Source organism: Protomyctophum parallelum (genome assembly GCF_964188405.1).
Source record: "Protomyctophum parallelum genome assembly, chromosome: 7".
Taxonomy (NCBI): Eukaryota; Metazoa; Chordata; class Actinopteri; order Myctophiformes; family Myctophidae; genus Protomyctophum; species Protomyctophum parallelum.
In genome coordinates this window covers 2,559,514-2,574,617 of record NC_139705.1, presented here as the reverse complement: position 1 = coordinate 2,574,617, position 15,104 = coordinate 2,559,514, and the positions used below count along the sequence as shown (strand labels likewise).

At 43.8% G+C, this 15,104-nt stretch overlaps 1 protein-coding gene across 1 annotated transcript; it reads left to right on the top strand.

The window, feature by feature from the left end:
• Positions 1 to 1,933: 1,933 nt before the first annotated feature.
• On the top strand, positions 1,934 to 11,657 carry mrgbp (MRG/MORF4L binding protein). Its single transcript, XM_083770068.1, has 5 exons — positions 1,934 to 2,133; positions 4,317 to 4,438; positions 4,947 to 5,028; positions 7,753 to 7,827; positions 8,576 to 11,657. Exons 1-5 carry the CDS (start codon positions 1,992 to 1,994, stop codon positions 8,785 to 8,787), a joined length of 633 nt encoding a protein of 210 aa, XP_083626194.1. The 5' UTR covers positions 1,934 to 1,991; the 3' UTR covers positions 8,788 to 11,657.
• The last annotated feature ends 3,447 nt before the right edge of the window (positions 11,658 to 15,104 follow it).

Genomic DNA, 15,104 nt, shown 5'->3' with positions numbered 1-15,104 from the left:
TTATAGGGACTTTATTAGATACATGATAACATGAAACACAGACAGTCTGGAGCCCAGGACATTACATCTAGATCTGTATCCTCTAGTTCTCAAATCAGCATGGGCAGACTTGAGCCGACAGGCGCGGCCAAAGGAAGCTGACGCCCGACGTCTTTCCGGCTTTTAAGACAGCCGGTGGATGGAAAAGAAGCTCCATCCCAACGGCTGACTGCCGCGACGGACAGATTCCCGTAAAACGCTCTCCTCCGTCTCTCCATCCTCCATCTTAAAAACTCGGAAATGACGTAAAACACAGCTTCTTCTGTCCGCACATGGAATCTAAAGTGTGCTTATAGGCCCATCGTGGGTGTTGTGATGCCAGTCCATGGGGTGCCTCGGAACACTGTGATAGGTTAATCACTTTGAACCTGGCTTCCCTATAATTGGGAATGTCATGATGTGCAAAAATAAAAAGGAAAGAAAGTTGAAGTATAGAATATGCACAATTCAATCACATTGCGTGTGACTGGTGGTCTATTTTCTCTATTTACGAAGACAAAAAAGTAACTGTTTTGGACATATCAGCTGGAGATACGTGGAGACTCCTGTCCTGTTACTGAACAGTGAACAAGCATTCTAAGCAATGAGTACTATCAGAATGAGGCAATGAGCTACCAGTATTATTTTAACCAAAGAAAACCATTTACCCTACCTTATTTTTGTAAGCTTGATTGATTGATTGAAATATGTATTAACAGTTTGCAGAATTACAGTAGGCTACATTTCAAGCACAAACGGTTAACAAAGACTGTTAGACGACCCAATTAAGCATTACACTTGTTTACAAGAGGGTCTACCATGTTCAATTCATCAAAACATTTAGAGACGTACAAATAGACACTTCTATAATAGTCAAAGAACAGAACAGGAATTCATCATAAAGGAGGGAAAAAGGGAAAAGAAACATACAGTGAGGGGAAAAAAGGGGGGGGGGGGGGGGGGGGGGTGGGGGATTCAGATTTAGCGGGGGCCAGTTTTGAATTGCAGCCGTCCGTAGGTGCCCTTTGAGAGCGGTTTTGAAGGAGTCAAGGGATTTGCATGTCTTAATGACTGTTGGTAGGGCGTTCCACATTTTGGTGGCATAGGAGCGAAAATAATTTAGTCCCTTGTTTGTGCCGAATCTGGGTTGTACATGGTTCGTTGCACTCCCTCTGGTGTCGTGGGTGTGGACTTCGTTAAGGAAGTATCTAGACAGGTACATGGGTATCTTGGTGGTGTATCGAATCTTGTGGACTAGACCCATTGCAAGATGCTGTACTCTGTCGCCATTCCAGCCTGTCAAAGTGGGCAGGAGTGAGGTGAGTGAGTGAGCAGTGCCGAGTCATCTGCGAACAGGAACAAGTTGCAGTCACAAGCTGATGTCATGTCCTTTATATTAGGAACAGTAAAGGTCCTAGTATGCTTCCTTGTGGAACGCCACAGCTCACTGGGAGAGGAGGGGGGACAGTGTTCCATTCACCTCCACCATCTGTTCTCTCCCCTCCAGGTAGGATTGCATCCAGCTCACTGATGTGCTATCAAAACCAATTGCTTTTAGCTTGTTATCCAGTATGGAGTGGTTCACGGTGTCAAAAGCCTTTTAACAAAGCACTTTTTGGATTCCAATTTGTTTATAAAAAGGTTGGATGATAGGGATTTATTCTATCTACATTAAGCACTTTATATATATATATATATTATTATTATAATTTTTTGCTTTTACACATAACACTATCCGAACAATCGCTCACCATTGTTGTACTAGTACAAACCTTAAAAGTATATACTCTAAGGCACACAGTCACACACCCATCTAGATTGAGATCTAGATGGGTTGAACTTGAGACCCATAGGGGGCGGCAACGTGGCGCCACTGCAACTTAGTGTAGCGGATATGCCAGAAGAAGAAGAAGAAGAAGAATAGACGGCTAAGAGAAGCGGCTAACTAGTTAGCTTGTTATGTGAGAACCAACATGGGGGAGGCAGAGGTGGCTTTAACTCCAACCGACGAGAAGCCTCCAGACTCGGCTCTGGTTCCCGGGGAGGACTCGGTGGTCTGGAGCCACGAAGTAGAAGTGTGTTTATTCCACGCGATGCTCGGACACAAACCAGTCGGTAAAAAGCTGAAGCCCACACTCACACACGCATAAACACACACACAAACACACACATAGACAGACACACGCACGTAAACACACAATAAGTTAACCGGGTTAGCCTCAACCGTTAGCTACGTCGATGCTAAATGGCGACAAAGCTGCCCAAGGTTTAGACAGTGACGTCACAACTGAATGTCACTGTCAAAGTCTTATACGTCACGCCCGTGGCTGTTTTGAAGTCTGAGCAGAATGACGCAGTTTAGGCAGAAAAAGAAAAAAAAAAAACGCCCAGCAACTTAAAAACCTTCCGCGCGAGGAACAGTCAGGACCTGCGGTGGTGATCCCACGTACTGATCCTCGTGCACGTCCGGTTGTTTATTGTGACGTCACGGGCCTGTCCTACATGGCTGTCTGTCTTCAGTCTGAGACAAGAAGATGCATTTGTATTTATTTGACGACCGTCTTTTATTGAAACACTACATGTTACTTTGTTGGAAATGAATTAATACGTATAAGCAATTCATTCTGTCAGCCGAGTTTTAATATTGTTCATTTATTCTCCCTCCCTGTCTTCCCTCACCATTCTCATCTTGCTGGGTTTTAATATAGCCTATACTACTGGTTGTTGTTTATTAATTTACCTTTTTAGACCTGAGGCCGATTCTACAATATTATCCAATAAATCCCCACATAAATTAAGTTGCTATATTATCAGTGATACTCAAAACCTTTTCATGTATATATGTATATGTGTGTGTGTGTGTGTGTATATATATATATAACAAAATATGTTGTTGATTGGAGTTACAAATGCATAGGGCCTATATTCAAAGATTTTCACAAATTGTCACGATTTTTGAATAGCCAAAGGGCCGATTCATACCCGAATAAAAGTCGGTTCGGCGCTGTAGAGCCTACAATTTGACGTCATTTGAGGTTCGGGGGGCGGGTACAGTCCTAAAGTCGGCTCTTCTGTGCTACTGAAAATTTCTGACGAGCCGAAATCATTTTGGCACTACAGCGCCGAAACAGCGGTAAAATAGGAGTATGAATCGACCCAAAGTATAAAAAGAATGACTCTTTCCTGGTTGGTTTAATTACGCTGTCATTAATCATCAGGCTATGATCTCCTCATGAAAAATCTATCTTTTCATAAATGCCCAATAATAATAATAATAGTAATAATAATCTATAACCTAATGAAGATTTAATGCACTGTTATATTCCCATGATTTTCTTTTCTTGCATTTGAAGATGAGAGTGCAGGAGTTATTTTTATGAACATATTTTGTCCTCACACGTCTCAAGATTTGCCATTGACAATGAAAGGGGAATTCCCTAACTGTGACTGACTTCTGTATTGCATTGTCAATGCATTGTGTGATTAGTTTAAAGGACCACTTTTCAACCTATCTTCATATAATAGGCCCTCACTAATGATCATGAAAAAATGGCACGATTTTTTCCTACTCAGTCTGTGTCTCATAGGACGGCTGTGGGCAGTTTATAAACCGTCTTCCAGTGACATCATCATTAGGCAGATTTCTTTTTTTAACAAGATTTCTTTACAAAAATATTTAGATTTTCATTATCGTGAGAACGATGGCTTCCATTTTCGCATTGCAACTTTTCAGGACTAGAAAGCCTGCAGTTTTCATTAGCTTGTATTCCCCATCGATGATGTCACTGGAAGGCGGTTTGTGAACTGCCCACAGCCCTCCTATGAGACAGACTGAGTAGATTCATGATTATTAGTGAGGACCTATTATATGAAGACAGGTTGAGAAGTGGTCCTTTAATGAGGTACTGTATAGTTGTGTGTATTTGTTTGTTTATGTATTGTGTGATTGCTGTGTCCTCTATGGCTGTTTAGCACAAAAGTAATTTCCACAACGACTAATAAAGAGTCTTATCCAGTAAATGACCATTTATTAAATGTATGAATTGTCATTGTTTGTTATATTATTGTTATGATTATTATTCATGTGTGTGTGTGTGTGTGTGTGTGTGTGTGTGTGTGTGTGTGTGTGTGTGTGTGTGTGTGTGTGTGTGTGTGTGTGTGTGTGTGTGTGTGTGTGTGTGTGTGTGTGTGTGTGTGTGTGTGTGTGTGTGTGTGTGTGTGTGTGTGTGTGTGTGTGTGTGTGTGTGGGGTTGGTTGGTTGGTTGGTTGGTTGGTTGGTTGGTTGTGTGGTGGTCTAGGAGTGAACCGTCATTTCCACATGATCTGCATCAGAGATAAGTTCAGCCAGAACATCGGCAGGCAGGTCTCCTCCGCTGTCATCTGGGACCACCTGGGGACCATGTACGACATGCAAGCCCTGGTGAGGAGGGTGTGTGTGTGTGTGTGAGAGAACCCATCTGCATTTTAACCCATTCTGACCTGAGATCAGATTCTAAAAATGACTTCTACATCCTGACAGTTTTCTGAAAAAGCCATGTTTCTATGTCAGTCGTTCTTTGATTTAAAAAAAATAGCAGATCTACAAGCTCATAGCGCGCCACTCAGTGGCGCGCTATGAGCTTGTAGATCTGCTATTTTTCAATAGCTGAAGCATAACATAATGCTAACACCAAAAGGGGTCCCCGCCCCAAAATGGGTTAATATGAATGATAAAATAGCCTAATTACAGTTTGCTCCCAATCAGACACTGTGCATGGCCAGCGATATAATTAACGGCCAGTGGCCGGTGTATATCGGCTAACAGAAACCTTGGTGTGTGTGTTTGGTTTCTGATTGTTCTTATGGTCTTTCAATGCGGGTATTTCTCCATTAGCTGACTCTTTTGTGGCACTTTTCTGTTTTGTGTGTGTGTGTGTGTGTGTGTGTAGCATGAGTCAGAGATATTGCCGTTTCCCAACTCGGAGAAGAGCTTCTCTCTGCCTGATGACATCATCCAAGACGTTAAAGAAGGTATGAGTTCATCGACTTCCACATGCAGTATATAGTCACACTCCTCGCGACTCCATTTTCCTTTTGGTGTTTCCTAAAACCCCATCAAGTTCAACACCGAGGGTCTCTCTGGACCTATATAGCCTGAAAGAGCCCTATGGTTTTCTGGGCGTTAGAGGGAGCAGAGCATCTCCCGGCTAAAGGCTCATATACATAGTCTGGACTTTCGGTGGTTAGGTGACCACCGAAACTACAACATGACGTCACGAGCCGCGGTGAAGAGCAAACCACCGCCACCGCTCCAGCCCTTTCTCTCTGCTTCTACTCACCACCGCTCAAGGTTATTTCAGCTCCGGTGGTCACCTCACCACCGAAAATCCAGACTATGAATGGGCCTTGAGACAGCCCGCCTCCCCACCCCCCGCCCCCCCCCCCCCCCTCCCTCTGCTCCCGACTCCACACAGCGGAGAATACAAGGTTCACGCCGCTTTTATGCCAGTTCTCGTGCACGTCTCGTCCAGGCGTTTTTTTTAATCTCCTTTTGAAAACAAAACGCCTGCCGTCTCTGTCTGGACCCCACGTTGAGAACCGCTGTCCAAGATTATCCCATTCTGACCTGAGATCAGATTCTAAAAATGTCTTCTACATCCTGACAGTTTTCTGAAAAAGCCATGTTTCTATGTCAGTGGTTCTTCGATTTTTCAAAAACAGCAGACCTACAAGCTCGTAGCGCGCCACTCGGTGGCGCGCTATGAGCTTGTAGATCTGCTATTTTTCAATCGCTAAAACATAACATTATGCACCAAAACACCAAAAGGTTATTTTAACCCATTTAGGCCTGACCTCGAAAAAAAATAAAAAAATATCTAAATCCTCCAGTTTTCTGAAATAAATATTTTCACGATTATTCTAAAATAGCACACCTACAAGCTCGTAGCTTGTATCCTCGTAGCATCTGCTATTTTTCAATAGCTAAATTATAACAATGTTTAAAACACCCAAAGGGGTTCCCGCCCCAAAATGGGTTAAAATAACTGGATATCTGAATCTGTATCGGGAACAGGGCTCGACAGTGCGACTAGGTACTCGCATTTGCAACAAAAAATATCACAGTGCGAGTTGTAAAATTAGATTTGTCGCACAGGTGCGACTACAGGATTTGACCATTCAATCGTGATAAAGACAAGTCTCTGTCTACAGCAAGTGCACATTCTATAGTCGTGGTTTATACCTACATTTATATTTCTGAACGGCGGTGTCGTTCGCCAAAAAGAGAAGAGCTACAAGCTAACAACGTGTCGAGGCTCAATGCGGTGTTCATTTGAAGATCTGTTCCCTTTGCTCCCACCGCCCCTCCCCTCACTGTGTTGCTCCGTGCTCTTCCCTGTCACTGCTTGCTGTCTGTCAGCAGCGGCAGACAGAAAATAAGTCAGAGCGAACTCAGCGGGATAGCATTAGCATGATAGCACTGATTCAGAAGGAATTGCTTGGACCCTGAAACGTTATTTGCAAAGTTTGTTTGTAATGTTCAAAGTTTAAACGTAACTTACTTTTAACCAAACGCGGGTGAAACAGCGTGCAGCCAAGCACGCACGCGCGCACACACACACACACACACACACACACATGGAGTGGACGGATTGATGTACATCAAAAACAACCCTTGCTTACAAAAGCGTGTGCCCAGCATAAATGATAATGCGAATGACCGAACTGGCTGGATTACCGTATTAATATCAGTCAGTCAGTCAAAGCCAAGGAGAATGTTACAATACTAATTCACCATCGAGCAGCCTCTGCACTGTCTGAATGTCACACTAACATGATGGAACAGCAGGATAAAAACGGATAGCCTGTCTATCCATCCATGAGCAACATATTCTATCTAGCTATGGTCCAAAGCTCTAATGTGTTGCACGTATTAGAGGTATGGAACAGAGCTACTATCGATCTATCTACAAAGTATTAGCATAAAACAAATTGATTATATAGATTATATGAAAACAAATGATATCATGATGAATATCACTATTTTGTGATAATTGCTGAAAAGATAGTGATATAATATTTTGACATATTATTTTCCACCCCTACCTCATATCACTTCATTAAAGAAAAATCACACCCATGTTACGTGAGGGGCGCTCTTGTCATCATACATCATCAGATATCATCTCATACTGGCCAATCAGAATGCCTGTTGCCTGTGATTGGTTAGCTGATTTGCTCGTTTACACATGACATACATCTTCCCTTCAATGTCAATGGCGTTTAATTTGTCATATTTAGCAGAATTTTGACGTAATTTCTCTGTTGATTGTCAATGGCTAATTTTGAGATGTGTGGGGACAAAGGCTGTATATAGGAGGGGCTAGCGCCCCTTAAAAATACATCATTTTTCATCGTGCTCCTAAAATAATTTGTTTGTTTTCAACTTAGGCGCACACGTGCTACTTGGAAAAATGCTAAGCGTCGAACCCTGATCGGGAAGGAATCTTTTTTTTTTATTCGCACATCTCTACATGTGAGTGGAGCCGTGCGGGGGGTGGGGTGCCATTCCACACTCCTTGATCTCATCAGCCCACGCAACCACGTTTTCCTTTTAACGTAGGATTAATCACCGTCCTGACCATCTGTGCTATACCGGGCATGCTCAAACATGTGGTGCGCCCGCTGCTCGGAACTGAGATCCTGTGTGTGTGTGTGTGTGTGTGTGTGCGTGTGTGCGTGCGTGTGCGTGTGTAGGGAAGCTGGGCTCAGAGGAGGACACTAAGGAGGAGTTCAGGATGGAGAGAGAACCGCCCAGTACTCATGAAGAAGGTGTGACACTCCTCTTCGTCGGTGTTTTAACATGAACCCTCGTGTCACTATTCAGTCACTACCTTGCAGCACTGTAGTTTTAACTCGTTAACCCATTTAGGCCTGAAATAAAGAAAGAAATCTTCAAAGTCCTGACAGTTTTCTGAAAAACCTTATGTTTCCGGTGCCCAATATTTCATGTCAAGGACCCCAAAAATGTAATATGCCACCCCCCCCCCCCCCCCCCCCACATCTGAAAATAAGGTTGTTCCAGGCACCTCCCCAGAAGCAAATGTTTGAGGAGTTAAAATGTTCACTCTGTAATAATGTATCAAAGATTTGAGGCACATTTTCACGATAAAAAAAAAAAGATAGCAGACCTACAAGTTCATAGCGCGGCACTCGGTGCAGCGCTATGAGCTTGTAGATCTAGTGGAGACGAGATCCAGTAGAACTCTATTTTTTAGCAAGTGTAAAATCAGGCATTACGACACCATCAAGGTCCGCCAAAACACATTTTCGGCAAAATCGACTGTAGATTTAGTCGACTAAAAAACATTTCAGATGACTAAAATATGACTAAAAAACCAAATTCAGTTTTTACTAGTTTTTACAACCAATTAACGTGATTATCATTTTAGCAAAGCAAATGGGGATATTTGTGAATCAGTTATTTAACCATTATGACACAAGCCTTACATTTGTTGCTCTCTCTCTCTGTCTCTCTCTCTCTCTCTCTCTTCCCCCCCCCCCCCCTCCTCCCGGGCAGGTAGTAACTCCTCCACTAAGCTCTCGGAGCGAGGCAGCAGCAGAGACAAGGAGAAGGAGAGGGACCGAGAGAAGGGGGGAGGAGGAGGAGCGGAGGGGGGCGGAGGAGTGAAGGAGGCCGACAAGAAGAAGAGGAGCCGCGCTGCGGAGAAGCTCCTCTCCTCCTCCTCCAACCCGGCCAGCCCGGGAGGAGTCAAGAGGAGGCGCAACTGAAGACAGGGGAGGTCTGGGGGGGAGTCCATCCGGTGCCGCTGGTCCTCAACAACGTCTTTGATTTCCAAGGACCGAGAGGAGTGTTACAGATGGAACTAAAACTGGGTGCATTTGGTTCCATTTTGCATCATGGGACCGTGAAGGGTCCCTCCTCATGGACCCCACCTGTGGTTCCTAAATCTTTACTATCCTGCCAGGACCTCTGGGGCCGCTGGGGTCGTCGTCGTCGTCGTCATCATCATCGCTCGCTCTCGGGTAGAAACCTTGTGTGTCCAAGAACCATTACTTTTCAGGAAAAAACTGCCTCAAGCTTTTGTTAACCCATTTAGACCTGAGGCCGGGTTTTTTAAACCCATTTTACTGCCAGCGAGTAGTCGCAGGATATTTTTATCCAGTTCGATCGACCCCCCCCCCCCCCCCCCCCGATTGTTGATAAACAAGCAGGTTTTCTCTGTGCTTCCGCAATTTTTTACTTTTTATTTTTTGTCAACACGACCATCCGTTCAATAGTCGGCGTCCATTGAAAATGCCATGCTCGCCCGGCGGAAGAGGACCGACACAGAAGCCCATATACGGGCATTTTGGAAGGTGCAGTAAACTGGGAGTGGACCGGGAGCCGTTCTTCTCTTGCAATCATAAGATTTCCCGCCAGGCGGTTTTTCAGTGAGAGTCAAACGTTGGCAGTGGTGGGCTTTGGATTGACATGTGTATAAAAACCGTAACGTTTTCAGGAAAATCGCGGATTCACCCGTTATCACTGTATTAACCCATACTGACCTGAGATCAGATTCATACGAGGTTTCCACTGGACACACACTGGTCTGATCGACCCATTCTGACCTGAGATCAGATTCTAAAAAATGTCAGTCGTTCTTCGATTTTTCAAAAATAGCAGACCTACAAGCTCGTATCGCGCCACTCGGTGGCGCGATATGAGCTTGTAGATCTGCTATTTTTAAATAGCTAAAGCATAACATGACGCTAACACCAAAATGGGTTCCCGTTCAGAATGGGTTAAATAGACGAAATCGACCGTCATCAGGACGTTGGAGTACGGCCAATATGGCCCTACTGGCATACTAGCCCATTCTGACCTGAGATCAGATTCTAAAAATGTCTTCTACAAAAAAAGCTATGTTTTCTGTGTCAGTCGTTCTTCGAATTTTCAAAAATAGCAGACCTATTGTCGGCGCATGAAAACTAGGGGCTACTAGTACTAATATACACTATTCTCTGCCTATCGGGACGTAACTCGGACGCCGCTGAGTCGGGTCTGGTGGCCGTCGCAACGCTCGGCACGGCGCCTCGCGTGGCTCAAGGCCACCCAGACACGGCGCGCCTCCGTCATTGACACAAAAATACCATTATCACCACCGTCACAATAGCTGATAATGACATGCTGAAACAGTGAGGAATGTGGAAAATGTCCATACTCGGGGCCCGTTGCATGGTCCTGATGACGCTTGATAACGCATATTCTCTGCACTGAAACAGTCGAACGGGGTGAAAAATGAAACAAAATCTCCGTTTGCTATACACGGCAACATCAAAAAATGACACCAATGCTTTCACGGTTTTAAATCTATAACGTGTATAGGCTTTTCCTGGTCTTAATGGGTGAATACTTTTCCATAGGTTCAATAGTTCTAAAACCAACAGACACCGTCTCTCTGCGACGTCGTCCTCAAGACGAGACCTCCAAATTGGCGACGCACCTTAACCACTTTCACTTTCAAAGATGTTTCAAAAGTAGCGGAAATGGCAGACCTACAAGCTGACAACGGCCCGCTTTATTTTTGCGTGCCGCCGTTGTACTGCAGTAGGTCATTATTATTAACCCATTAAGACCTGGGGCCGATTCTAAAAACGCTGTTCCTATATATCGTCTCTGTCGGGTGAAAACCCTCATAGTGTATGTCCAAAACGGACTCTAATTACAAAAAAATGGGAAAAGTAGCGGATCGACAAGCTGAAAGTGTGGCACGGTGGTTGGTCGGTGGATACTTTTGATGCTTTTGTGTGACGCTGTAGTAGGTAGTGGTAATTGGATTATGGAGATGAAAATTTCTCCCCGACGACAGTGATGTATAATTGCACAGCCGCTTGAAAGGTATACAACAACGTATACTGTAGGTGTAACCGGTCTAAATGGGTTAATAATAAAAAAAAAAAAAAAAAAAACGTAAGTTGAAATATGGAGATACAATTTTTGCGTAGATGGGGCAGCTCCAGTACCAGGGGTTGGTGACTGTCCTGCAGCCCAACGGTTGCGAGTTAACCCCCCCCCCCCACGCTCAATGGCTACTTTCCATCAACAGCCAATCGAGCAGCAACAAGCTGTTCCCTCTGTTGAATCTCTGGATCAATTACACACACGCAGGACAGCAGGGGGCGGCATACTCGTCAACAACAGACGTGTGTTTTGTGTGTGTTTGTGTGTGTGTGATGTGCTTGTGAGGGTCTCAAATGTCCCCACAAGTATATAGTATAATTTGAGAAATGGACATTGTGAGGCCCGTTTTCCTGGTCATCACTGGAGAAATGGTTGTTTTGTAGTGTATACAAGCTCGCAAGACGTGAGCCTGTAGTTCGGCCTTTTTTGGGCTATTTTGGGCTATTGCATTCCTAAGATTTGGATGTCCTCACAAGTGTGCGCGTGTGTGTGTGTGTGTGTGTGTGTGTGTGTGTGTGTGTGTGTGTGTGTTTGTTTTACTGACCGTTGATGTGTAGTTTTACATCACAACTTATGTTTGTTTGAGTTATCTGTTGTCAAACATAATGTAGTTTTTTTTTTATGACATTGACTTTGTGTTAATTTATTGTTACACATGTGTTTGGACATCTGTCATTAAAGCCGTGTATCAATTGTGTTTGGCTCATGGACTGTTCTCTGTTGAACGCACTGGTGCACAAAGTACAGAACGTCAGTGTCTGACGCACAAATGCAGGGTAAGTCATCTTTTAAATGTGTTCACTAACAGGAGTGTACTAACGGGGCTCTTTGTCTCCACCAGGCCGAAGGCATGGGGGGAGAGTATGTTTTGCACTCCGTCCGTCCGTGTGTGTGTCCGTGAGCAGCTAATCTCGGCCACCGTTAACCCGGTCGATGCCAAATTTTGCACACACACTCCCTGGATGCCAACGATGAACCTCTGCCCCAAACTTTCCAGAACGGCCTGTTATAGCGCCACCAGGAGGCCGCTTTGTGCAAAACAAGTTTTTGCACAGTACACCTACAGATTTTGTCCAAACATCGCGCAAATTGGTACACAGTCTCTAGAGCCATTCAACGAAACGGGTCTTTCAGATTTCTCAGACTCCATCCTGATTGGTTAAGATTGGCTTCCAAAGTTCACAGGAGTGCTCAGTTTCAAACAAAATGCTGCAAATCATGAACACATCGCGTGATTTCCGTGAAATTGTGCACGCACATTCCCACTAGGCCGAGGAAGAAATGCCACATGAACAATTTCAACTCAGCCTCAGGTTGGCGCTATAACTGACCGAAAAGTGTTTTTACCTCTAACTGCACGGATCTGTGGATAACTTTGTATGCCAACTCCCTAGTTTACTTTTGTTGCCCTTTTATCCACCAGATACCACCAGATGAAGGCTGCAATGTCCTACATTCCTATCCTGGTGGAGACCTGTGCCCAGAAGGGCACTTTTTCTAGTCATGTCTCTTCTGCTCTTTGCTGAACAGAAGGTACACGTTCACATTGGGATGCCGATTGACATTGGAAGTGATGCCACAGAAATGAGCACATTTTAAATTGGAACGCTGCAAAAATGAAGCTGATATATGGGTACTCTTTTTTTGGGGGGGGGGGGGGTAACATCAATATGTCAGTAACATTGTTTAATTGGTCATTTTTTTTGTTCAGGTCAAATGCAGAATATGTCTACACATTGCATAATCACTATTCATTATGGTGCATGACTGAATTTAGACCATTTAGAATTGATGCGTCATCCTGTGAGAGGGTTATCTAATAGTCCCATAAACAGGCTGTACACTTAAAATTATGGATTCACAAGATCTGGCATTTATTGATTGCCCACAATTATCCCAAATTGAATGGTCATGTGATATACATATGAACAGCAAAGACATATATGAAAGCAAATACGACCTGTTACATCACGAATTCGATCATATCAGTCCACAGATTTGGGGGCCCCGCAAAGCGCAGGCCAGAGAGTTAGTCTGTCCCGGAGAATTCTGACGTGTCCCTCTTAGCCCAAACATTTAGATTCTCGTAGAGGTTTTTTTTCGATTCTGGCGAATCTCTCTACGAGAGTCTAAAAGATAACCCCGCCCCTAACGTTGAAAGTTTGTGCCTCAAAATCACTCTTACCTTTTACAAGTGCAAAATCTAAGATGCTTTAAATGTTGCCCCACTTGTTTGTGAGGTGTTCGCAATCAGATTAAACACCGTACATGCTTATTTATCAATAAAAAAGTTATTTTAATCAACTCTGTCTCGGAATCTGGCGGCCATCTTGCTTTTCTCTCCATTGTAAATGCGCAAGAGAACCCTGGCCGCTAGGGGCGAGGGCAATATTCTGTTGCGCCGTTTACCGCATTTACAATGGAGGATTCAGAAACAGAGTGGATTAAAATACCTTTTTTATTGAAAAATAAGCATGTACGGTGTTTAATCTGTTTGCGAACACCTCACAAACAAGTGGGGCAACATTTAAAGCAGCTTAGATTTTGCATTTGTACAAGGTAAGAGTGATTTTGAGGCACAAACGTTCAACTTTCAACGTTAGGGGCGGGGTTATCTTAGAGAGATTCGTCAGAATCAAAAAAAAACCCTCTACGAGAATCTAAGGCCCAATCCCAATTCCTTTTTTAACCCTACCCCTCAGCCCTTGCCCCTTCCCCTTGTCCCTACATAATGAGTGTCAAGGGGTAGGGAGATAAATCATCCCCCTAGGAATTGGAACGTCCCTAAATATTGAACGTCCCTTGTATAAATTGATATACAACCTGTTCTCAGAAAATAGCTGATCTGCAAGCTCACTACAGGCCAGTGGTCCCCAAACTTTGATGGCATTTCTGTCTCTAGGACCCCCAATTTATATTGTAAAATCAATGTTAATTAACTCTGACAGTGTACAAACTATCATTTAGCCCATAACCCACTTTGGAAACTACTTTCCATTTGATTTAAGCTGTAGAGATGGAACGTAAATATAACATTGCTGTGGTTATGATGAAATAAATATATTGTAATTTTGTCTCATGTTGGTAGCCCATGTATGTAATTCAGCTAGATATAGCTCATTCTGACACCTGCTCAACAGTTGTACCTGATTAATTGATTATTGTTTGTATAGCATGGGTACAGATATATATACAGGGTTAGAAAAAGGAAAAACAATTTACAGTATAGAAAGAAGGGGCTGTGGTCACTGTTCATTGTTTTTAATATCATTAAGAACAGAGTAATTTTCTATCAATGAAAATGCCATCGTGATTCATCTCCATCCAATGTATAGTCTGTACAGCAGCTTGCAATCTGTTCTGTAGCTGGTTTGCCTGGGGAAAAAAACAACACCATTGCTAATTAGTTATGTAAGTTTTGCAACTTGTGGGGATTAGCTTAACATTGGTCATGATAAAACCATAGCTATCACTGCAGCGCGAGTAGCCAACGTTATGCAGTGACAGCGTTATGTAGGTACAGTAGGCTATTTCACGGCTTTTAAGAGCTCCAAAACTGCAGAATGTTGACATATCGTCTGGGGGGTAGGACTGATGCCTGCTAATAAGCTAGCTTGCATCCGTGTTGTATCACCGGCGCACCGGCGATAAATAAAAAAGAATAAAGCGCCGATGCGGCGCCAAATGAATGGGTAACGTTGTATGAATGCAACGCCGTATCATATCGTTAGTTCACGTGAGGTAACGTTAACCTTTGCTAGAGATTGCGATATTTTTGGCGATGCAGATTGTTAATACATTCAAATAATATTGGTTATTATAATATTTTTCCATAATAAAGGACATAAAAGGCTTCTTACCTCGTCCGCCTTTCAGCCCTCACTGCAGCCCCTCAGTGATGTTGCTCCGTTTGAAGTCCCGTCGAGATATCCCTTCAAACGAAGGGGATTCTACCCCTCGCCCTCTGCCCTACCCCTCGCTCCAAAGACAATTGAGATAACCCTTCCCCCTCACGTGAACGCGCATAAGCAAGGGCAAGGGCTAAGGGCCAGGACGAAGGGAGGAATTGGGATTGAGCCTCTAAATGTTTGGGCTATGTCCCTCTCTGGCCTGCCAATATATAGCAATCTCTCTCCCACTGAGT